Source organism: Lagenorhynchus albirostris, chromosome 3, assembly GCF_949774975.1.
Source record: "Lagenorhynchus albirostris chromosome 3, mLagAlb1.1, whole genome shotgun sequence".
NCBI lineage: Eukaryota > Metazoa > Chordata > Mammalia > Artiodactyla > Delphinidae > Lagenorhynchus > Lagenorhynchus albirostris.
This window is the reverse complement of record NC_083097.1, coordinates 147,443,501-147,468,873: the sequence shown is the minus strand read 5'-3', so window position 1 is coordinate 147,468,873 and position 25,373 is coordinate 147,443,501. Positions and strand designations below refer to the sequence as shown.

Genomic DNA, 25,373 nt, shown 5'->3' with positions numbered 1-25,373 from the left:
TCTTGTTGCGGAGCACAGGCTGTAGGTGCGTGGGCTTCAGTAGTTGTGGCACACGGGCTCAGTAGTTGTGGCATGCGGGCTCAGTTGCTCCACGGCATGTAGGATATTCCTGGACCAGGGCTCGAACCCATGTTCTCTGCATTGGCAGGCAGATTCTTAACCACTGCGCCACCAGGGAAGTCCCAAGTTAGTGTTTTTAATTTTTTTGGATAAATACCCAGTAGTGGAATTGCTGGATCACATGGTAGTTTTATTCTTAATTTTTTGAGGAATCGCCATACTGTTTTCCATGGTGGCTGCACCAATTTATTTGAATCCTACCCTTTAAACTGGTGAATTTATGATATATGAATTATACCTCAATAAAGATGTTATAAAAAAGTAGAAAAAGGCATGTTTATATAAAACATCTTAAGTGGATTGGGTCATGCAGTATGGTTAGACAGGTGATGCTAGAGGAAGTAAGGAGGAGAGTTAATAAGGAGTTCCCACAGGGTTTGCAGCATTATTATTGGCCCAATTTTACAGGTGAGGAAACTGAGCTGTACAGAAATTTAAGGTCATACAGCTAGTACAGGATAAAGCCAGATTCTGTGGGGCCCTTAACTACCACATTACTCTCTCCTGGGAATTTCTGTCTCTGGTTTAAGATAAAGGCAAGGTGGAGAACATCCATGGCTAAGAATTTCTCAATGACATTGTTCTCTCTTCCTAGTGCCAACTCCTCAATGCTCCTCAGAAAGCACTCATCGCTTGGGTGCCTACCATCTGTTTAATAGACATTGTGGAAGTCTTGGTTTCTACAGTTTCTAGAGCAAAATTTAGAACAAAGCAATCCCTTTGAAGATATCAGTATGCAGCTTCTCTCCTTTGGGGAAGTGACGAAGTGATGTGTCCATCTGCCAATGTGAATACTTAGCAGAGAATGATCAGATAGAAGGCTTTATAACACAGTAACTGAATATCAGAGCACCCTCTGAAAACTCATAAAGATGTCACTTGTATATAAGCTCTTTGAATGTTCATGAGTACCCAGGACAACTCTAATTTGTCAGTATAAATTTAATATAGCAGACTTCTATTTCTCACAAGGCATTTCTGTGTTTTCATATAAGTATAGGGTTTTGTTTGTTCGTTGGACATTCATTTTAATCTGATTATCAAATGAATCTTTGTCTCTCTTTTGGACTATTTCTGTGAGCTAGATTCCCACATGTGGGATAATCCTGAGTCAAAGGGTATGAACATTTCTAAGGCTCTTGATCTGTGTTTCCAAATTGCTTTGCAAAAAGATTGAACCAATTTACACTTCCACCAGCAGTGTATGAAAATATATTTAAATGCAAATTCCAAGCTGCATAGATTCTCTTTCCTAGGTATTTTACTTAAATCTGTTTCTTTAATGCTAAGCAAAAGCTGACCCAGGATGTTAAAAAAAGAAATCTGATTATAAAAATGGAGCAGATAGTTAAAACAGCTCTTAGGCAGAAATAAGCTTTAGAAAGACCCAAGCGAGGTGATAAAAATTTTAAGGCATCATGGCAAGAAGCACGATTCTGAAGGGACCATTAACAATTTGGCTTAGACTGGGATAGCAACCGCCAAGAACGTCGGGCGTGGTCAGTGTACCAAATTCTAGTTTAGAAAAAGCAGGGTATTTTATTTATTTATATTTCACTTTGTTCTAAAGACGACTTAGGATACTTAAAGGGAGGATCTTGAGAAGTAGCACTGTGTCTGAATAATCAGTCCTGTGGGAATGAAACTAGCTCACGTCCCCTGAACTAAGGTCCACGCTTATCTCTCCCTGCACCGGATGGCTTGCCTCTGTAATCTGAGTTCAGTTTGCAACCACAATGACCGCCTCTGCGTCTAATAATGGGGCACAGAGATTTTAGGGGGCAAGGGGGTGGGGCAGGCAAGGGTAAGCCCAGACTCGGGATACCAACCCACTGAACTCTACACAAATCCAAAAGGTGCTGGGACTTCATCCTTCGGCCAGCCTAATGCATTCCCTCTGCCAGTTATTTGGGACCCCGCCTGCGAGTCTCCCATCACTACTGCTCTGTGCACCACCACCTTCCGCTCCCGACCCGCTTCTACAAGAAAGAGCTGACGCCACCCGAGGAGTCAGAAACTCGATTTCGCCCCTTTCCACTTTTCCTTTCTCACTTTTGCTCCTCCTTTCCTGCTCTCTCTCCCTTCATCGACTTCTTTTCTTCTTCCCGTCTTCGCCTCTCCCTCCTCCACGCCTGCTTTCCACGCCTAGTCCCTGGGAGCAATCGCCCGGTCACCTCCGTTTCTCCAGCTCGGAGGCCCCCTCCTCCTGCCTCGTCGCCTCCCGGCTACCCCTCCGCCCGCGGCCTCGCCCGCAGCCAATCAGTGCGCGGCCTCCCGCGGCCCCGCCCTCCCCGGCTGTTCCGCGGTGGCCCGGCTGAGGCCAGGCCTCGGGAGCGGAGGGCGGCGCCGCGGCGTGGGGGCCGATGGGGCCTGGCGGTCGGGCGGCGCCGGCGCTGGGCTCGCCTGGACGCGGGTGTGCGGGTCTGTGAAGGGGTGAGGCGGGCGCTGCGGCTCGCCCGGGATGGGCCAGCCCCGGCCTGCCGGGGCCGAGCCGGAGGCGAGGGCGGCGCGCGGGACAGGCCTGCCGGGCGGGCGGCCCGGGGACTGAGGTAGAAGTGGGCGCGGAGGAAGGGGCCGAGCCAAGGCGGTGGGTGGAGCGGCGAGGGGGGCGGAGGCTGGGCCGCGGCGGGCTAGAGGAGCGGCGCGCCTGTCCGGAGCTCGGCGGCGGCGGCGGCGGCGGCGGCGCCGGAGGCGGCAGAGGCGGCGGCGGGCCCGGACGAGCGCCCGGAGGTGGCGGACGAGGCGCCGGGGGCCCCCATGGGCGGGTGTGTGGGCGCCCAGCACGACTCCTCGGGCAGCCTCAACGAGAACTCGGAGGGCACCGGAGGTAGGTGAGCGCCAGGGGGCAGCCTCGGCCCCCCATTGTTCCCGGCCAGGCCCGGCCACCTGTCCCGGCCCCTGCGGGCCCGCGGGCCGCGCGGCCGGGGTCCCCGTGCCCCTTTGTCATCCCCGCCTCCACGTCACTCCCCGCGCTCCGCTTCCGGCCGCCCCGCTGGCCGCGGGGTCGCCCCCTTTTCTCCCTGGCCCTCGATAAAGCCCTCAGCGCTCCGGGGGTGTAGCCCTCGGCCTCTCGATCCCACCGCCTCGGCTCGGGAAACTCGGACCAGAAACCGCCTCTGGCCACCTCACTCCCTCTCCAGTTGGTTTAATTATTCAGGAACAGGATGGCGGCGCTGGGGTTGCAGAAAAGCCAATTGATGGGGGGTTGGGGGGAGCCTGATGCCTTCCCTCCGACGCGCCCGGTCACATCTCTCCGCACCCGTCCTTGTTCAGCAGAGTTGGCTGGTCTCAGCTTTCCTGAGTTTCAGATGACAGCTGCCCTGGTTGGTTCCAATTTGGCCATTTAAACCTGCAAGTTTCTGGAGCTCGGCCGGGGAAGTCTCAAGCGGCCACAGGCATTACTTTAACGAGGGGTGGGGAAACGGTCTTCTCGAGTAAAACGTGGCTTCTTGCTACAGCCCGGGGGTGTTGGACCAGTGTCGGGGTGGGCTAGTCAAATTCCTGTCAGTCTTACGTAAAGGAAAATATGTAGGATAAAAGTACAAATGCCTGAGAGTCTGTTTACCCTAGCAGGATCGGTACTGTAAAAGTTTTTGTAACATGAAACGCACTTCTTATTTATTGTAAAAAGCAGTTTGCTGAGGAGAGTATTTTAATGCAATCGGTGTTGTAGGATAGCAGAAGAATAATACAGTTAATTCTACTTTTAGTTAAATGATCTCTTGCTGAGTCCATTCTATAGCTTGTGTAGAGGACAGAATGTTTTAAATAAGAAATCGCTTTTAGGAACAGCAAAGATGACAGTGTTGGTTTTGTTCCAACCTTGTGTTAGACGTCTCAAAATGTGGGGCATAAGTTCCTAGACTAAGTCGTTTGGGGATGGGTGGGTTTACAACTTTTTCTTAACATGCTAGCTAGCATTTAGACCAGCTGCTTGCCTGTCACTAAGCTCCATCTATAAACCATGTACATGAATGGTTTGGCTGATGAATGTCCTGAATTGCCTGATGTTTAGCCATGCCACTTCATTTAAAATGTATGGGCATCCTGTATATCTAAGTCCTGGGTAAATGGTTTGAGAGCTCAGCGAAGCGTGTCTTGAAAAAATCGTCCATGAAAACGGTACTTTATAGTGCATTTCAAGTCAGAGCATAATTATTCAGTGGCACATTAACAATGAGATTTGCCCTGAAAACAGGGCAGGAAGATAAAAAGGGCATGATTGAAAACACCCTTAGGTTAAGATCAACTTGGGGGTCAGATGATTCTTCCTGCGGGTGAGGTGATAATTAATGGTACTGAACTATAGGTGGTGTTACTTTTTAGTAAGTATAGGTAGTGTGCTTGTTATAGGTAGTGTTTAGTTTTAATTAAAAATTTTCACACTTATTTTAATATTCCAATTTAGCGTTTTTCTGTTGTTGGTAATGCACTTGAACCAATTTATGGTTTTATGGCCTTTTGGTAGTGTGACTTATGACCAGCCAGGCATTATTAGCATGGGCTTTTTAAAGCAAGAAGTATTAGCTTTTGGTAATTTATTACCAATGGTATCTAGTTAGATAACTATAGTATCAGTTTCTTTGAGAACTGAGTTCTCTGGATCTTAAGGTGTGCTTTACCTTTTTGAAATAAAGTTTAGAAAAAAGGAACCTCAATCACCAAACCTCTTTATTTTTTTTCTGGAGAGAAGGCATGACCCTAATGTAACTGGGGTAAAGGAATGAGCTGTGTGGCATAAAAGGATTACTTCTGGAATTTAATTAGGGAGGCCTTTATTCTTCATTATTGTCATGATAGTTAAAGAGTTAATTGTGGTTTAAAGGAATTAGCTCAGGTGAGGGTTTCAGGTTAACATGTTAAATAGTTTCTTGCTTATCATGATAGATTTTTGTTGGGAAGGGAAAGACTTTTTCCTAAGGGTGTTGGCACAGATCCTTCACTTTTCAGACGTACAACAGTCGTTAGTAGTTTTAATCCGGACATATTGGCCTATGAAAATTTTTTTATCAGCATGAAGTTAAGTACAGTTTCCGACGCTTTTCATGACAGATTTAATTACATCCACGGTATAGTGCAAACATCACCGTTTTAGTATGGCTTCACTTTCTGAATATCAGCAGACTTAGTAAGATGACTAAAAAAAACCAACTTTTTTCGCTATTTGAGATACTGTACTTTCCCTTTCCCTCTGAATCTAAGTCTCTTAAGTATGCAAATAATTGTGTGTATATTGAGAAAAACTTCCTTTCTCGGTGGATTAGTTCTTTGAAGAAATTTGAGAATTTTTTGTAAGAGGTTATAGAATATGGAAATTGCTTAATTCATGTTATAGGATTTGTGTTGTCTATTGTTTTGGAATCAATTGCTGTATCTTCTGGCATACCTTGCCTAGAATTCAGTTTTTGAGTTTCAGCTACTTTGGCCATTTTTTAAATGCCTAATTTTAATCAAGAAAGGTATATTACAGGAGTTATGCAAGATCATTTAACAGGTCTCTCCAAGCTTCCACACTCCTAGAATTTCCAATTGTTTTGACATTTGTAGACAGCATATTTTGTATGGTTCTCCACCTTATTATGACATTGTGATGCTGAGGTTGGCACATAGGTCCTCTAGACAAGGCTCTAGCCCAAGGCATTTGCTAAGTAATTAAATCTCTGAGGATTTTTAAAAATAAGAAATATGTGAAGAAAAAACAATAAAATGAAATTCATTGAAGACAGCCAGTTACCTTCTTTTCATATTTTGATCATTTCTTTAATGAAAATAGTGATGTACAAAGTAGGTTCTCACTTTCTGGGTGTGTCATTTATTCTGTACATTCAGTGATATCCCAAGATTACTGACCCAGGCGGTCACCAGTTTCCAGGTTTACAGGAGGATAACTCTGAATGCTGAACATTGACTGCTTTATTTCAGAGTGTCTTGAGAATATCATGGAATTCTTTCAGATATCCATTTATAGCAGCCTTAACACCTACTTGATGAGAACAATGGTTTTTGAGTAACAACAGCTACCATTTATCCAGTATTTATTATGTAACAGGTGCTGTGATTATGTTCTCATTTAGTCTTCAACAACTCTGGGAGGTGGATAGTATCTCTGTTTTATAGATGGATTGAAGCTGGGAGAAATTAAATAACTTGCTTAACATGGCATAGCTTACAAATGGCAGAGTCAGAGCTTAAACTCAGGGCTATAATAAAGAATGCTAGTTTTTTTCTTTTTTTCTAGTTTTATGTTTTAAAAATTTTAGTAAAATACATATAAAACTAGCCACCTTAACCACTTTTAAGTGTACAGTCCAGTGGCATTAATTATATTCACAACGTGCAACCATCATCACTGTATTTCCAGAGTTTTTTATCACTCCAAACGGACTCTGGATCCATTAAGCAGTATCTTTGCTCCCCTCCCCTCCCAACCTGTGGTAACTGCCGATCTATGTTTTGTCTCTGAATTTGCCTGTTGTAGATATTTCATATAAATAGAATCATACAATGTTTATTGTTTTATTGGTGGTATATTTCACTTACATGTCTTCCAGGTTTATCCTGCTGTAGCAAGTATCAATACTAAATCCTTTTTATAGCTGAATAATATTTCATTGTATATATATACACCACATTTTGATTATCTCTTCATCCATTGATGACATTTGTATTGTCTCCACTTTTTGGCTGTTGTGAATAATGCAGCTATGAACTTTGGTGTACACATAGCTGAGTCCCTATTTTCAGTGCTTTTTTGATATATACCTAGGAGAACCTAGGAATTAATAGGTCATGTGGTAATTCTGTGTTTACCTTTTTGAGGAACTGCCAAACTTTCCTACAGTGGCTGTACCATTTTATATTCCTACTAGCAGCATACAAGGGTTCCAGTTTCTCCACATTTTCACCAGCACTTGTTATTTCCTGTTTTAAAAATTATAGCCTTTCTAGTGGGTGTGAAGTGAGTGGTATCTCATTGTAGTTTTGGCTTGCATTTTGTAATGGCTAGTGATGTTAATGTGCTCATTTGGCATTTGAATATCTTCTTTTAATAGATAGAAATGTCTACTTAAGTCCTTTGCCTATTTTTTGATTGGGTTGTTTGGGGTTTTGTTGTTGTTGAGTTGTAAGAGTTCTTTATTTATTCTGTAATTAAACCCTTATCAAGATACATGATTTGCAGATATTTTCTCCCATTCTGTAGGTTGTCTTTTCACTCTCTTGATGGTGTCTTTGATGCACAAAAGTTTAATGAAGTCCAGTGTATCTATTTTTCCCTTTGTTGCCTGTGCTTACAGTTTCAGTTTTAAATATGTATTTAATCCTTCACTGATGGAGAAAGAATAAATCTATAACCAGTAATTCACAAATTAACATTTGCTTTCTTAACTATGAATAGAAAGCTGTTTTAAGCTTATTTCCTCTGTCAGATCTGGTGAAAAGGTTGATTTGCAGTGAAATGGTTTTTATTTTATTTTATTTTTTATAACTATTTATTTATTTTTATTTTTGGCTGCGTTGGGTCTTTGTTGCTGTGCGCGGGCTTCTCCTTGCATTGGCTTCTCTTGTGGAGCAAGGCCTCTAGGTGCGTGGGCTTCAGTAGTTGCGGCACGTGGGCTCTAGAGCGCAGGCTCAGTAATTGTGGCTCACCACCGGCTTAGTTGCTCCATGGCATGTGGGAATCTTCCCAGATCAGGGGTTGAACCCTGTCCCCTGCATTGGGCCACCAGGGAAGCACCTGCAGTGAAATGGCTTTTAAAAAGTTGACAAAGGTAATCCATTAACCCGCTTCAACTTCGTAATTAAGAGGCGATTGTTGTATTTTCTGGGGAAGCATTTTAAAATGAACAAGCACTGAGTACCCATAGTATGCCTAACTTTGTATTGGTTGCTGTTGTTCCAAAAAAAAGGAATCATTATCCTATTTCTTGAGTATGTCAGAATCCTTTTTTAGGAAAATGTAATAAAATATGTACACATGAAGCAACTATAAAGCACTATTTAAACAGATAAAAATACCATTGAATAAATTGTGCACATGCTGAGGAAATAAAGGAAAACAAAGTGGCCTCAGCTGCTCACAGGTGTGGTCCCTCAACCAGCAGCATTGCCATCACATTGGAGCATGTTAGAAACGCAGAATCTCAAGCCCTAGCCCTGAGCTATTGAATCAGAATCTGCATTTTAACAAGATTCTCAAATGATTCCCATGCACGTTAAAGTTCAAGAAACACTGATAGAGGATTGCTTACAATGGGAAGAGACTGGAGTGAGGAACCCGTTAGGGTACAAAAAAAATGGCAGAACTTGGTGATTTATTGGATGTAGGGATGGATACAGAAAAGAAAATACTATGTGAACCTGGGTAACCAAGAATATTGAGGTGGCTTAAGGTTTAGATGACAGAAGAATTTTTAAGTTGAGATATCATTTAGGATGGTGCAGAAGTTTAGATATGGAACTCCTAAATGTTGAGGATTATGAATGTGGATTTTGGAATCACCTGGGAGATTGACTGAAGGTGAAAAAGTGAATGATTGCTGTGAGTAAGTAAAAAGAGGAGGAAAGTACTAAGAATTGAGTCATGAAAATTTCACAAAAGGTAGAGAAATGAGAATCACCTCTCAGGACCTGACCATAGTAAGTACTTAGTATACTGGATTTTGTTGAATTATTGGGAAATGGGAGAACAGGTCTGCCTGTGAAACTGATAGATCTGATTGTATTTGAACTTTTCATTCTAGTACGGTGGTTGCAGAAATTTTAGTTGTAGTTTGACTCATATCCTAATACAAGATAGACTTTTTAGGCATCCAGCCCCAGAATATACCAACAGCCCTTTTGAGGTTGGTGTACTTCAGAACAAACACATCCTCTACAAGACATCAGTTACTTTTTTTTTTTTAATTAATTTATTTGTTTTTATTTTTTTGGCTGTGTTGGGTCTTTGTTGCTGTGCATGGGGTTTCTCAAGTTGCAGCGAGCAGGGGGCTACCCTTTATTGTGGTGCTCAGACTTCTCATTGCGGTGGCTTCTCTTGTTGTGGAGCATGGGCTCTAGGCGCGCGGGCTTCAGTAGTTGTGACACGCGGGCTCAGTAGTTGTGGCTCACGAGCTCTAGAGCACAGGCTCAGTATTTGTAGCACGTGGGCTTAGTTGTTCCGCTGCATGTGGGATCTTCCTGGGCCAGGGATCGAACCTGTGTCCCCTGCATTGGCAGGCGGATTCTTAACCACTGCGCCACCAGGGAAGCCTATCAGTTACTTTCTTCTCCAAGAATATCATGCAAATCTATTCCTTATGTATTTTCAGTGTCCCATATATTATTTATACACATCATCTAACTAGGTTGCTTATTGAATTTTCTTTTGCTTCTACTCTTAGGACTGTGCCTATAGTAAAAAATGAAGCACACTGAACGTGACTAGGACTAAAGATTAAGTCTCCCCCTTTTTTATCCCTAGTGTGACAGTAGAAGTAAAAATCTTTCATATTTTTTTTGGGTTGGTGAGCTCTGGGGCTTTATGAGAGGGATGCATAAAATTTTATACCATTTGGAGAGAGACACACTGTGAAATAGGAGGCATTTACTTGATAAAGCAGAGGGTGGCTTATTTGACTAGGAGTGGAGTTGTGTGGAAAGAACCAAAAGGGACATATACAGCAAGAAAACGCAGGTTGGAAATACAGTGAGTGGTACTGTGGGTGGGTAGGTAGGTCCAGTAGGTATGAGAACTGAAATTAGGCCAGGGAAGCTACAGTTGGAAAATACTGCCATATGGGGCAAGCTGAATCCTCTTTGAGAAAAGATTTTAAAACTCTGGTTTACATAAAAAACTGACATGGTATGTTGTAGCCCCTGCCTCATCAGCTACCTTCCACTGGGCTAGTCCCACTCGTTTTCAGTTTTCTACTAAGTAGAGGGTTGAAATTTTTTCCCAGTCAAGATTATTTTGGAATTTATGTTGGAAAGACATTTTGAAAGAAGAGTCTCATTATGGATATTAAATGGGCTGTCTTTTTAATCTCTGATTTTGTATTTAGGAATCAATTGCTAGTGATACACAGTATGGACAGAAGATTTAAGCCACTAGAAATGATAGGAATTGTCATTCCTTTGATTTTTGATGGCTCTAATCTGTAATACCTGTCTTTCTTATGGAGAAATTGTAATTAGTGGATTTTATTTTTAAATCTGATTTTCTTACAGTAAATGCAAAGCTTTGGCAGCACCTTGCTAGTAGTACTCTACCCAGGTGAGTCTTCTAATGTGAATGGTTATTGAGCGTTAATAACAGTAATTAGGAACTTTTGCCTTATGTTAATGAATTATCTCTCTTGTGGTTTTTGACCGAAACACATTCTTCTCTTGTTGCAAGGGAGCATTAAGTTGATTTTGGTAAGCAACATGATCATATTAATTGGGCGATCAATTTGCTGATTTAGTGATTCTCTCCTTTTTCCTTACTGCAGACCACCTGAATGGTTTATCTTCATTTGGTGGACCACTGCAGCTGATTCTCCCTGCCACCCCTCACCATCCCTACCCAGCTTTCTGCTTCTGCTTGTCAGGCAGTACTAGGCTACCAGCAGGCTCCTCATGTTTCACTGGTAGTTCAAGGACCATAGGTTGAGACTTTACTAATGCGTATGTACTTAAAGATGCATGTGTGTTGGCCAAGAACAATCAAGCATGTATTCATCTTGCATCAGCTACTTTGACTTGCAGGCAGCAAGAATCAAGCTAGGTTTTGAATATACTCCATATATTGAGCTGAGTGGTTAAATATTGTTGAGTATACATTGGGTATTGTAATGCCATATTTTTGCATGTTTGCAGTAAAATTTTAGAAGTTTCCATTATAGCTCTGTTTTTAGAAATGAAATTTCTGTTGAAGGTAGCTGTTTAAGAAAAAGAGATATTTACATGTGGGGGTAATTTTATATGAATTTTACTTGAGTGTGAAGCCTTAATGATACATTTGCTCAAGACTTCAATAAGTAATGAATTAGTGACTTTGGGACTTCTCTGTTTGAGTTCTTACCCTCACAAGAAACCCTTCAGATAATTTTATGTATTTATTATAATTGGTTTGTAGGTATAAGCAAGGTCAGATTGCTTCTTTGCATTTGTTCAGATAGTTTCCATGCTTGTGGGCTGTGTGACAAGAGTATCAAAGGGGCAGAGTAACAAATTGTCCAAGTTATTCAAGGTATGAATCTGCTTCATAATAAACTATCACTTTCAACTCAGGGCAAACACTTTATTTTTTAGGTTCTTCCTGAAAGGAAGAAAGCTGTCTTTTAAAAATAGACAGCTTCCGTTATTTCTAATTGCCAGCACTTGAAGCTAACTATAAGTAGAGATATAAATAAGACTTGCTCTGTGAAATCAGGTTAGCTTATGGTCTAATGAAGGAATCATACGTTTAAATAATTAGGAAAAGTTTAAAAAGTCTCTATAGCAATGAAAAAAGTATTTTGGAAGTTCAAGGAGCAGTGTGGAGCACTGTCAGAAAACTTCATTGGAGAGGCGATATAAGAAGTTGGTCTTGAAAGAGGAGTAGATGAAGAAAAGGCAGAAGGGCATTCTGTGTGCAGAGGAAATTACCTGTATAGAAATATGAAAAAACATGGCATTTTGGGGGACTGGCAAGAAGCTTGTGGAGGGAGTGGTGAAAAATGAAGTTATTAGGGTATGTTGTCAGATTTTGGAAGGCGTAATTGACATAATCAATAGACAAAGTTGTGAGACAATATTATAGGCGATACTAGTTAAGTGGTTTAAAATTTTACTGTTTGTTTTTTTGTGGATCTAATGAACTAATTCCCATTTAATGCTGCATTCTGAAGTTATTTTGTACAAATTTCTGATGTACTAGGTTGTTGTAGTCTTTAACAGATTTTTATTCTTTTGTAGTTGTAATGGGATTATTACATATTAAACATAAAGACAAAACCGATATTGTATATTAACGTATATATGTGGAATCTGAAAAAACTGGTATAAACGATCTTATTTACAAAGCAGAAATAGACCCACAGACGTGGAGAACAGATGTATGGATACCAAGGAGGAAAGGGGGATGTGGGATGAGTTAGGAGATTGGGATTGACATATATACACTATTGATACTATGTATAAAATAGATAACTAATGAGAACCTACTGTATAGCACAGGGAACTCTACTCAGTGCTCTGTAGTGACCTAAATGGGAAGGAAATCCAAAAAGAGGGGATATATGTATATGTATAGCTGATTCACTTTGCTGTACAGTAGAAACTAACACAACATTGTAAAGCAACTATACTCCAATAAAAATTTTAAAAATTAAAAAAATAAAATAGAAAAATACCCATAAAAAATATGTTTGTTTTTTACATACACATGTAGGTGTTTGTCCCAGATCAGTTGTTTTTTCTTGGGTTCCAGTTTTCTGGCATATGTGAAGAGTTTGGGCTAAGATTCTGCAGATCTGCCTGAGTTTTAATTTCTATTGAGAAAAGGCCTGTATTAGCTGTGGTACTTTGGGCTCAGTTTCTTCTGAAGAAAAAAAAATTTTTTTTTGAAAAACAGAGAGGATTAGTGGATTAGATCTTCTCTATCAAGATATCTAATTCTTTTAAAAACATTTTTAATGATAATTTTTAAACATGTTGAAAAGTTGAAAGACTCTAGTACAAACACTTGAATACCCATCAATTAGATTGAACAAATGTGTGTGTGTATGTATATATACATTTGCTTAACTGTTTGAAAGTGAGTACAGACATCATGACATTTCAACATCCATCTTTAAAAAATAAAGCTCTTCTCCTACATAACAATACTATTATCACTCCTAAGAAGATTAACTGTTATTCCCTAAGATCTAGTCCATAATCAGAATCTCCCAGTTGTCCCCCAAGTGTCTTTTATATCTGTTTTTTTCAAAATAGGATCTAATCTGCATTTAGACATTGCATTTGTTTGTCTCTTTAATCTTTTTCTTTAGAAATTTATTCTTTCTTTAAATATTTTTAAAGATTTATTTATTATTTATTTTAGGCGGCATTGATCTTAGTTGTGGCACACAGGGTCAATGATGGGATCTTTCGTTGCGGCCCATGGGCTTCTCTAGTAGTGGATTTCTCTCTAGTTGTGGTGGCAGGTTTTCTCTTTTCTGGTTGTGGCGTGCAGGCTCCAGGGAGCGTGGGCTCCAGAGCACATGGGCTCTGTAGTTTGCTGCATGCACGCTCTCTAGTTGAGGTGTTCTAGCTCAGTAGTTGTGGCACATGGGCTTATTTGCCCCGCGGCATGTGGGATCTTAGTTCTCTGACCAGGGATCAAACCCGCATCCCCTGCATTGTAAGGTGGATTCTTTACCACTGGACCACCAGGGAAGTCCCTCTTTAATCTTTTTAAATCTAGAAAACCTCCCCCCCTTTTCTTCCCTATGACATTGACTTTTTGAAGAGTCTTATGTACCACAATCTGGACTTGTCTTATTGTTTCCCTGTGGTGTATTTAGTGAATTCTTATAGCCTCTGTATTTTCTTTAGACTGGAAATTAGGTAGATCTAATTCTTTTTTTTTTTTAAAGATTTAATTTTTATTTATTTTTGGCTGTGTTGGGTTTTTGTTGCTGCGCACAGATTTTCTCTAGTTGTGGTGAGCGGGGGCTACTCTTCGTTGCGGTGCACGGGCTTCTCCTTGCGGTGGCTTCTCTTGTTGCAGAGCATGGGCTCTAGGCGTGCGGGCTTCAGTATTTGTGGCAGGCGGGCTCTAGAGCGGAGGCTCAGTAGTTGTGGCGCATGGGCTTAGTTGCTCTGCGGCATGTGTGGGATCTTCCCGGACCAGCGATCGAACCTGTGTCCCATGCATTGGCAGGTGGATTCTTATCCACTGCACCACAGAGGAAGTCCCAGCTAGATCTAATTCTAACAAAATATGTATGATTCTTTATTTCCTAGACTATAGTAGATCCAAAATCCAAACTTTTCCTAGCTCTTTTCTGCTATCTAACTTCCAACACTGGGATAATCTTTCATTACGGAACAAGTATGAGCCTTTTTTTGTTTTTCATTTTTCCACGCAGAAATAATCCTGCCGTCCTGAATATCATAGTACTATTATTCTTTAGTGCTTAGTCTCCTCTCATTCTTTCCCCCAACTTTATTGAGGAATAATTGACAAATATTATTGTATATATTTAAAGTATACAATATCATGATTTCATATACATATACATTGTGAAACTATTACCCAAATCAAGATAATTAACACATTCTTGGTAATGAGAATCCTTAAGGTCTACTCTCAGCGACTTTCAAGTATAAAGTACTGTTATTAACAGTCACCATACTGAACATTAGATCTTCATAACTTTTGCTTCTTAAAACTGAAAGTTTGTGCCCTTTGATCCACATCCCGTTCTCCCAGTTTTACAATAATCTTCTATCATCGTTATTTTTGTACATTACTTATATTCTCAGAATATAAGCTGCATTGGACCTGGGACAGAGACTTCAGTTTCTTCATAGTACTTTAGGCTTAGTTAACAATTGTGTGAAACACATCTTTGACTTTATAATGGCGTTAGGGAGAAAGTGATATTTTCTTGATAGAACACTATTTAATTCTAGAACAAAAACCTTGTTAAATAAGACCATACAGTGTAATGAAAAGATCTGGGAGTCAGAATTCTTCAGTTCTGGTTCCACCTCTGTTCCCTGTATCAGTTACCTTAAATAAGTCACTTGACTTCCTGGTTTCTTAGTTTTTTTCTCATCTATAAAATGAGCATGTTGGATGAGATCAGTAGACTCCAACTTTTTAAATAGTTGAATCTTCTTTTTTAGGTATATGTTACGCTGAACACTAATATATCAGTCTCAGCATTTGATTTCTTTTTATTTTGATTGTATATAGTCACTAAAAAATAAAAATAAATGATTTAGAGTCTCATAAAGTTCTGTAGGAGATTTTGTTTTTGTTTTTGCGGTACGCGGGCCTCTCACTGCTGTGGCCTCTCCCGTTGCGGAGCACAGGCTCTGGACGCACAGGCTCAGTGGCCATGGCTCACGGGCCCAGCCGCTCCGCAGCATGTGGGATCCTCCCGGACCGGGGCACGAACCCGCGTCCCTTGCATCGGAAGGCAGACTCTCAACCACTGCGCCACCAGGGAAGCCCTGTAGGAGATTTTTTAAAAGTTTGAATAACTAACACTATCAGCTATACTCAGAACTTAAACACTAACATGTCATACAGTATTATGGTTTATGTTTTACTTTCACTAAGCATTCTCCAGTTAATTTTTAAGATGAGGGCATAGGGCTTCCCTGAAAGTGAAGGTATTTCATTATTTAAGATGTGAACTTCACCTCTCAGTTCATTTGAAGCTGGAAGTGCACCTTGGTACGGTTAGGCCTTTGCTTTTCCCTACCTCTGACGCCATGTCACTTTTCACTTTTCTATTTTCTCTCTTGAGCATAAAATATTCCAACTCTTTGCCCTCAATTGGGCAAACTTGTGTTATGTTTAACCTTTGGAAATTCAGACAGTGAGTACTTCATGGAAAAGCGATTGTTGGATAAGATCTTGTATTTGTGATTTATGAAGGAGGAACTAGAATCAGAAGAGGTGCTGGGAAGGACCTGGAGGTGAGGTCTGGTGTCTGCCATGTTTGTGAGAGTCTGACTCTTGCTTATGAAGAATGGACTAGATTGAGATGAATCATAAAAGGGGTGTCAGCGGAAGATCTTTGCATCTAGTGAATAAAGCTTAGCTTCTTCCCATTTCAGGGCCTTTGCCTTAATGTAAATAAATATTTGCTGTGTAGTGCTTTTTATTACAGTTCTTAAAAATAGCATGATCTTTCCCCATGTTTTATTTTTTTATATTGCTTTTGGAAATTATTTGTTTACTTGCTTATTTCCTGTCTTCTCCCACAATATTATAAGGTCTGTGAGGTCAGGGGCCTTTTCTGATTTCTTCTTTACTGTATGCCTAGTGTCTAGTATAGTTACTGGTACATGTGCATTCAGTAGTTGCTGATTGAATAAATAAGTGAAATAATGAATGAATAGTTGTGACTGTTTTATCATTTGGAGAATAAAAAGTTTACTACTTGGCTTTAGTTATTTCATTTGTTTTTTGGGTGAAATGTATAGTAATAAAAACTATTGTAATGTTGTAATGTACAACTATGTCCTTGGTTGTACAAGGGCCTATTATCTTTAGTGATTTTCCTCATGATAATTAACTCTGGGATAGATTCTTATTTGCCTATTTGATGAAAGGGAGGGAGTGATCTGATTTGCTTGTTAAAGTCTCCCCACTTATTTTGTGTTTATTTGTGTATTATTCTGTCATCCTTAGCAAACTTAGTGGTGATTTGAATTGCTTTGCATATGAAAAGAGGGTTAATTATATTTAAAGCCCACCCAGCCCCGTGGCATTTATGTCAGGCTGTTTTTGAGCTGATTCTGTGCTTATGTTGAATGCAGCAGAAATCTAGGTCTCACATGCAGCCTGTAAAGTATTATATTGACGAGGAATAATGAAGACACCCTTTAAGAATTCTCTGAATTTAGGTGTTCGGGGTTTTTCTGAGGAGACATTTTAGGGGATTTTGGAGAAGGGCAGAGCCTGGGGACAACTTGTAGGGTGGAACTACTCTCTGAAGTACTTTACTAAAGACTGATTTCACTCTGGGGCTCAGAACTATTCGTCCTTTATTTATTTATTTTCGAAACCACATTCCTCCATATAAAAACTATTGAGTTGGCCAAAAAGCGCCTTCAGTTTTTAAGTAAAAATAAAAGACACATTTTTCATTTTCACCAAGAACTTTATTGAACAGCATATTCACCCTTTTGTTTCACTATCTTCTGCCATTTTTCGGGCAACTTAATAATTCCATCTTCCAACTTTTTATCTTTTTGAGCAAAGAACTGTTCCAGGTGCCTTTTACAGTCGTTCAGGGAATTGAAATCTTTTCCATTAAGAGAATTTTGTAAAGACTGAAATCAGTCGAAATCCGAAGGTGCAATGTCTGGCGAATACAGCGGAAGAATCAGAACTTCCCAGCCAAGCTGTAACAGTTTTTGCCTGGTCATCAAAGAAACATGCAGTCTTGCGTTATCCTGATGGAAGATTATGCGTCTTCTTTTGACTAATTCTGGACGCTTTTCGTCAAGTGCTGCTTTCTTGTGGTCTAATTGGGAGCAGTACTTGTTCGAATTAATCATTTGGTTTTCCGGAAGGAGCTCATAATAGAGGAGTCCCTTCCAATCCCACCATATACACAACATCACCTTCTTTGGTTGAAGACCAGCCTTTGGTGTGGTTGGTGCTGGTTCATTTCGCTTGCCCCACGATCTCTTCAGTTCCACATTATTGTGCAATATCCATTTTTCATCGCCTGTCACAATTTGTTTTAAAAATGGAACGTTTTCATTATGTTTAAGTAGAGAATCACATGTGGAAATATGGTCAAGAAGGTTTTTTTCTCCTGACTTATGGGGAACCCAAACGTCAGAGCGATTCACATAACCAAGCTGGTGCAAATGATTTTCAGTGCTTGATTTGGATATTTTGAGTATGTCGGCTATCTCTCGCGTGGTATAACATTGATTGTCTCAATTAATGTCTCGATTTGATCGCTGTCGACTTCAACTGGTCTGCCCGACTGTGGAGCATCATCCAATGAGAAATCTCCAGCACGAAACTTTGCAAACCACTTTTGACACGTTCGATCAGTCATAGCACCTTCCCCGTACACTGTACAAATCTTTTTTTGTGTTTCAGTTGCATTTTTACCTTTCTTGAAATAATAAAGCATGATATACTGAAAATGTTTTTTTTCTTCTTCCACCTTCAATATTAAAATGGCTACACAAAAATTCACCAATTTGGATAAGTATTTTTTAAAATAAATTTATTTATTTTTGGCTGTGTTGGGTCTTCGTTGCTGCGCGCAGGCTTTCTCTAGTTGCGGCGAGCGGGGGTTACTCTTCGTTGCGGTGTGCAGGCTTCTCATTGCAGTGGCTTCTCTTGTTGTGGAGCACAAGCTCTAGGCACCCGGGCTTCAGTAGTTGTGGCACGCAGGCTTCAGTAGTTGTGGCTCACGGGCTCTAGAGCACAGGCTCAGTAGTTGTGGCGCACGGGCTTAGTTGCTCCGCGGCGTGTGGGATCTTCCCGGACCAGGGCTCGAACCCGTGTCCTCTGCATCGGCAGGCGGATTCTTAACCACTGTGCCACGAGGGAAGTCCCACATACATTTTCTTGATTCTTTCAAGAAACCTTTGACTTTAAGGAAGGCTGATATTAATATCACCATTTTAGAAGGGAGGAAACTGAGGCACACAGATGGTTTTGATCTGATTAAGGAATAAAAACAGTAGCCCAAACTGTAGTCTCTGTCTTCTGTTTTCTAACTCAGTATTCTCTCCACAGATGGTAAGGAGGGGTTTTGGTTGACTTTTCTTTCCTTGGAGCAGAAGTGTGTGTGTGTGTGTGTGTGTGTGTGTGTGTGTGTGTGTGTGTGTGTGTGTGTGTGTGTGTGTGTGTGTGTGTGTGTGTGTGTGTGTGTGTGTGTGTGTGTGTGTGTGTGTGTGTGTGTGTGTGTTTCGTTCATGGCAGTAAACACAGTTGAGTTGAAGTTAATGAAATGTGGTTCTTAAGGACTCTTCATACTCCAAAATGGAGATGGCAGCCGTAAGAAATGAGGTGAGTAATTGCCTTTGATCTTAGTCAACAAATTATATTGCATCTCACAAGATAGAAATTTTGAACTAAGATCTTAATTATCTAACTGGCTCAAATGGAAAAAAGTGATAATCTTGCTCATCTTCTTTTGTGCCCCTTTACTCAGTTACCTTCTTTTTCATTGTTACCTCTGCCTCCTATCCCAGACTGAATGTTTTCAGCTTAAAATTCAGTTTTATTCCAGCTTGACTTGAATTTAGTAGTTGAACTTTGTGGGGAAACAAGTTTCCTTCAGGTCCTTAAAGTACAAGAAAAGAAGGCTTTGTCTAGTTTGGAGAAAGCTTATAAAGTCTTTTTAATAAAGGGTGCTCTTAAATCACCCTTAGTGGAGTATTAGAGTATCTGTCTGCTTCAAATCATAGAGTGGTGATTGTCCTGAAGGGTGAGTTGAAGGAGGTTACATGAAAGTTCACTCTGATTAGTATATACAGAAATTTAAGGATGGGGATTGGAACCCAGAAGTGAATGAGTGTCTGTACTTATAATATCAGCATATGGACATTTGAAACCACCTCCTGGTTTTATACCTGATAAAAGGAACTGAAACCATCCATCACCTGGTCACCTGGAGTGTCTCATTCAGAAGTGGGGAGGGGGGAACCTATGGTGGTCCCATAATACAGTTTCATTATCAGAGCTTGTACTTTTTCTGGCAGTCACCAATAAATTTCTTCCTTGACTTGGAAATAATAATTTTAACTGGATGGTGATTAAACAGCTTTTGGGCCTTTGATCATTGCTGTGTTGCAAAAATTAACACACAGGGCCTGTTGAACAAACCCTTCCGTGAATTTGGCTTTTGTGGCTCTTGGTTTGTGATGATTGCATCTTGTCATGGATACTTCTCTCTTCTTAAATGACTCAGAGTAGTTTATATACCGTTTAAATTCTCATAACTATGAAGTGAAAAATTGAGATGTGTCACTACATATAACAAGTGGGACATGATGAAAAGGAATTTGAGGAAACAATAAAATGATACCCAATATTTCTAGACTGAACATTGAATAAGACACTTAAGCTGTAACAAGAGCTTTGAGAATGGGGAAAATTGCTTATCTGTAATAAAATGTAATAAATACTACTGGAGGCAAGAAGGAGACTATCTTTTTGCATTGGATCTATCATGGGGTAGAAAACAGGTTCTTGTGTGTGTTTGTATTTTTGTTTTCTATATACCAGCACTAAGTGTACTGACTAGAAATACAGTGTAACTGCATAGGGCAAGCAAATGACCGGAAAAATAACCTTTTTCTTTTTCTGTCACAGATGATCTTTAACCATTTTAAGAAGGGAATAATAAATAGGGACAGAACTTACTTTTCAGTAGTAGAGGTAGGTTTTTCAGTTTGGGACAAGGATGTATACTAAAAGTCTTACGTGTGTGAAAGTTTCACCATTTATCAGAGGAGGGAAAAGACATTTTCAGGCGAAACATTGAGGGAGATTAAAGAAACTTAAGATGTAGAATAAAATTCAGTTTCCGTTGAGAAATAATTCTGATAGTTCTGATTTAATAATAAATAGGAAGTATAAACAACATTGGTGAGTTATTTTTGTAGTAAAATCTTGGGGGGGGAAATACTGTACAATTTTAAAATAGTTAAAGTATTGATTAACAATATCTTTGCATTTATTCCTAGATACAAGCTACAAGCTACTTATAACATTGCTAAACTAAATCAATACCTGTCCAGAAGTTCAGACTGGAGCACTTCTAAGATCACTTTTGCCTTCTAAGTAAGAAAAGAGAATAATTAAAGCTTTTGATTCCTATACATAACATGCACACTCTTATACATATATGTTCATTATATATACAATACATATATACAACATAAACACTATACACATATACAACATATACATAGATATATAGACATATACTATGCATATTATATACATTATTATATATAATCTCTGTTTTATATGAGAATTTGTGTAGTATGAATCTTTTTTTACTAACTTATGGTCATTTTTAAATCTTTTTAAAAACTGAAAATGTTCTTAAATGTAGAAAGCATGTTTAAGAAAAAGCTTATCCTATGACCTAACGTAAACATTTTCGTGTACATCCTTTCAGACTCAGAGTATATGGCTGTGTGTATAAAAGAGAGAGTGAAGCAAAAATGTGTTCATATGTTTAGAGAAATTGTGACGTGCTTTCTGAGGTCACAGCTACAGCTTCTAGAGTTTGACTTTACTGATGTTTTAGCTTTGGGATATAATGAGTATGTCATTGTTAGCTTTTCATTTTGGGAGTGTTGTCAGTATTTTTTCTAAAATTGAGCTGGCTGTTTTAAAAGTTAGGAATTAGTAGAGTCATCATAATGATGTGAGAGATGCACATTCCAGGACTTAATGTGAGGAGATGCAGTGTAAACTGGAGAAAGGAATACCACACTATAATTGGCAAGTTGCTTGATGCTTTTTTGTGGGCAGTTTGCAAGAATTTAGTATTTCTTTACTTCCTTCTGAACAGTTAAATAAGCTGAAAGTAAAGCTTGGGATTTTGTAATAGTGATAGCCATAGATGCAATTTAAAAGGATTAAATGACATCCAAGATGTATTTCTTTTCCTACGAATCTAACCCAAAGGCAATACACTTTCTAGTATTTTTTCTGTCACTTTGATTGTTTGCATCAGATATCACTTTCTTTTTAACTTGATAGAGAATTTGATGTTTGAGCCCCAGTTCTGCTTTATGGATTTTGTGGCAAGATCTTAGACAAGCCAAAATATTATTTTCTATGGTTCTGCTGTACCTACTCTTGGATTCTTATCTGTTCTTAAAAGCAAGAGTTCTTTGCACTTAGAATCCCATTCAAGGAGAAGGACTTGGCAGAGGAACACAAATTTCAAGTAAAGTATGTTTACCTACATCTTTGGCAGGCTCTTAAAAACATTAGAATTTCTCAAGCAAAGGAAACTTTTCAGATTGAAAAGGGAAACCATCTTGAATAAAGAATTGTATGGACTGCTAGTATCTTTCTCAGGAAACACTTAGTACTAATTTTGGCACTGGGCTTGGGACAGGCACCAACATGCTTTTGGTAATTAGTGTCTCGGAAATAGCGTGTTGTTTGGGCACTTCAGATCGATGCCAACTTGCTATGCCATCTTAAGTACTGGTTCACAGCTTTGAAACCTCATGGAACCCCAAGACCTTAGAGATGGATTGATCATGTAGTTTCACTTTGTAGGTGAAAGTCTAGGACCATGTTGAACACTTTGTCTAGTAATTCTTAAAACCATGAGACACCATGGTCCTAGTGGCTAAGAATATGAACCTTGGAGTTAGTCTAGGTTTAAATCCCAGCTATACCATTTAGCCTTATGATCTTTGGGATATTTTTTATATTTATTCATTTAACAGACATTTAGGTATTGTTTTTTATGTTCCAGGCACTGTTCTAATTGTGTGAGAAATATTACCTCATTAAATCTTTGTAACAATCCTATGAAACATATTATTATTGTCATCTCCCTTATCCTCCTCCCCACCTAGATACTTTACCTTCTTAAGTTTGTTTCCTCATTTTAAGATAGAGATTACACTAGAGTTATTGAGAGGATTGAGTGGGGTGGTATATAGAGTGCACTCTGCACAGTGGCTGGACCACAGTATGCATTCTCTGTTGACTATTGTTATTTTCTCTGAGAAAAGCAACATTTTTGGCAAACTGCTACCTTCACCTGTGATGTAACAGTCAGAGTAGTAGGGATCATTCCCTACAGGGTTTTTGAAATGCTTACAGGAACTTTTCTTCTTTTCCTGAAGAATTTTGAGTTGGTCAAGGAAAGTCTCAAAGTGTCTAATTCTGTCAAGACACAATCAGCACCTTTAGGGTGTCGTGGGTTTTGGGGGCCAAGTGAAATCTAAGTTAATATCATAGTTGTTGTACCAAATCCAAATCTATATCCAAGGGATTATCAAAGGGTCACAGGTCTTTTTTTTTTTCTTTTTCACTTTATTTAAAGATAACACTGGACTTCAGAAAAGTTGCAAAAACAGTACAAAGACGTTCTGGTACCCTTCATCCGAATTTCCTCAAATGTTAACATTTTATCACAGCTGCTTTGTCATCCTCTTTATATATACATGCATGTGTGTAAATACTTAAATTTTATTGAGCTGTTTAAGTTGCACACAATAAACCCTTTTACCCCTAAATACTTTAGTGTGTATTTCCTAAGAAAAAGGACATTCATATAACCACAATATAATAATCAAAATCAAGAAATGAATATTGAAATAATATTTACTCTAGATTTTATTCAGAGTTCCCCATTGTCTTCATTAATATTCAGAGAAAATCACCTAGGATCATTCATTGTGTTTAACTGTCATACCTCTTTAGTCTTCTTTAATCTGGAACGGTTCTGGAGACCTTGTCTTTTCACGACGTTGGCATTTTGAAAAGTACGTGCCAGTTATTTTGCAGAGTGTTCATCAATTGGAATTTGTCTGATGTTTCCTTATGCTTAGGTTCCTCCATTATTATGCAGTCTGGATAAGACTACCACAGAAGTGAGATTGTGTCCTTAGTGCATCATGTCAGGGGTCATATAATGTCTGCTTTTCCCATTATTGGTGATGTTAACTTTAATCACTTATGGTGCCAGCCAAAATTCTTCCCTGCAAAGTTACTGTTTTTCCCTCTGCAAACAATAAGTATCTAGTAGGAAGACTGAGTCTATGTAAATATTTTGTTTCTTATCAAACAGTCACTAGTTTTATCATCCATTGGTAATTCTTGCCTTAAATAATTATGGTGGTTGTCAAATTGTGATTTTTCTAATTTCACTATTTGTTTTATATTTATTAATCAGCATTTTAATGTAAGAAAGAGCTCTCATCTTCCCTATTTGCTTACTTATTTACATTGGTATGGACTCATGGTTTTCTTTTTTATTCCATGGGGGTAAAATCTGTTACTATTGTTATTTATTTTGATGCTCAAATTGTACCAGATTGGCCAGTGGGAGCTCCGCCAAGCTGGCCTCTACATTCTTTTGACATGACTTCATTATTCTTGATCACTTACTTGTTTTCTGACATAACAAGATGTTCCAGTTTCATTTTGTATTTTACTTGTCAGAGCCCTGGAATCAGCCAGAGACCCCTGGTTCCTTTTAGTGGAGAATGATACTTAGAAGCCAAAATCTAGAATGCAGGTGTGTTTGGTGCTATTGGAGTGTCTTTGCCTCGAGATCCTCACAGTGGAAAGAGCTAGGATACATATTTATATATAGCCTATATATCCCTAAGCTATATAGGAGATACAGATATATATGATATATACATCTGTATAACACACATCTGTACCTTTTTATATATTAAAAACAATGAGTTCATACTGATCTCTCTCATTCAGTCTAATGGTACAGGGTTCATTCTAGCCTTTCCCTGTCCATATTTATAATTCTCTTAGAATAAAGAAACCTGGCTCCCAGTTTCCGCAGTGTATTTACTTGTTTACTCAGTCTGAGAATATACATAGAGTAGTTTGGAATTGCTAATACATTTCATTGTGAAAAACAAAACTACTAACTAGAGTTCAGTATTTGTTTACAGTTCTTTATGTCTGTAGCCTAAGGGTAAAATTACTGTGTTGAAATGTTGGGTTAGGTACACACCCTTTTAATGTAGTTTTTTAATCCTTTGAAATACAGTTAAATTCATCGATTTCTAGTTGTGTTCCATTTTTAGTTTTCCCCCTCTTGTTGATTTTATTTGTTTGCTTGTTTGAGTATGTGTAATGTTAACATAGTTCTAAAAGTTAGAACTAGGCAAAAAGGTATACTCAGAAGTGTAACCCTTATTCATTTCTACCTCTTACCCATCTTTCCATTATTTCCATTGCATTTCCACTCACCCTCTGTAAGTAACCAGTACCATTGGTTTCTGATTTATCCGTTTCCTTTTGTACAAATGAGCTGATACATGTCTGTCTGCTTTCCTTCCTTTTTTTTTTGTTGTAGTACTTCTTTTGAATAGTGAAAATTTGGTTCTCCAAATTATATTATACCTTTCAGTGTATTTTTTGGCCTTATAGTGCCTCATCAACAGTACCTACTCAGAATATATTTGTGTAAATACATAGTGCTTATACATAACTTGTTTTAGGTGTGGCATTTGATACACAGTCTCATTACTTTATAGTTATACCATCATGCACAGTGATAACTATGCTCTTAAGATTTTGAATGTCTCATAGAACTCCTTGTTTGAAATGGGCTAGTTTCTTTCCATTGTATGTAGTGCAGGTATTTAATGATCATCATCATTGCAGATATTTAAATGATGTTTTTGTATATCCTCTTATGTAATTCAAACATGTTGGAATTAAAAAGGTTTGAATTTCCAAAGAATAGTAACTGTTTTTTGCTTGATTGTACAGTAAAGCACAGCAATACTTAGAGGGTCTCCCTCTTCCTCCCTCCCTCCCTCCCTCCCTCCCTCCCTCCCTCCCTCCTTCCCCCTCACAACAGCAATAAGAG

At 39.2% G+C, this 25,373-nt stretch overlaps 1 protein-coding gene across 6 annotated transcripts in view; it reads left to right on the top strand.

The window, feature by feature from the left end:
• Positions 1–2,777: 2,777 nt before the first annotated feature.
• UBTD2 (ubiquitin domain containing 2) overlaps positions 2,778–25,373 on the top strand; it is a 57,071-nt gene continuing 34,475 nt past the window's right edge. Inside the window, exons 1-3 of one of the 6 annotated variants that reach the window (XM_060144195.1) lie at positions 2,896–2,947; positions 18,785–18,829; positions 20,512–20,608. Coding sequence is in view for 2 of the 6 variants with exons in the window: in XM_060144201.1 (XP_060000184.1) it covers positions 2,878–2,951; positions 20,512–20,585 (148 nt within the window). In the remaining 4 variants the exon portion in view is untranslated. Of the gene's footprint in view, positions 2,952–3,424; positions 3,444–18,784; positions 18,830–20,511; positions 20,609–25,373 lie in introns of those variants that run through there. The other 5 variants (XM_060144201.1, XM_060144196.1, XM_060144194.1 and 2 more) reach the window with 5 other exon arrangements.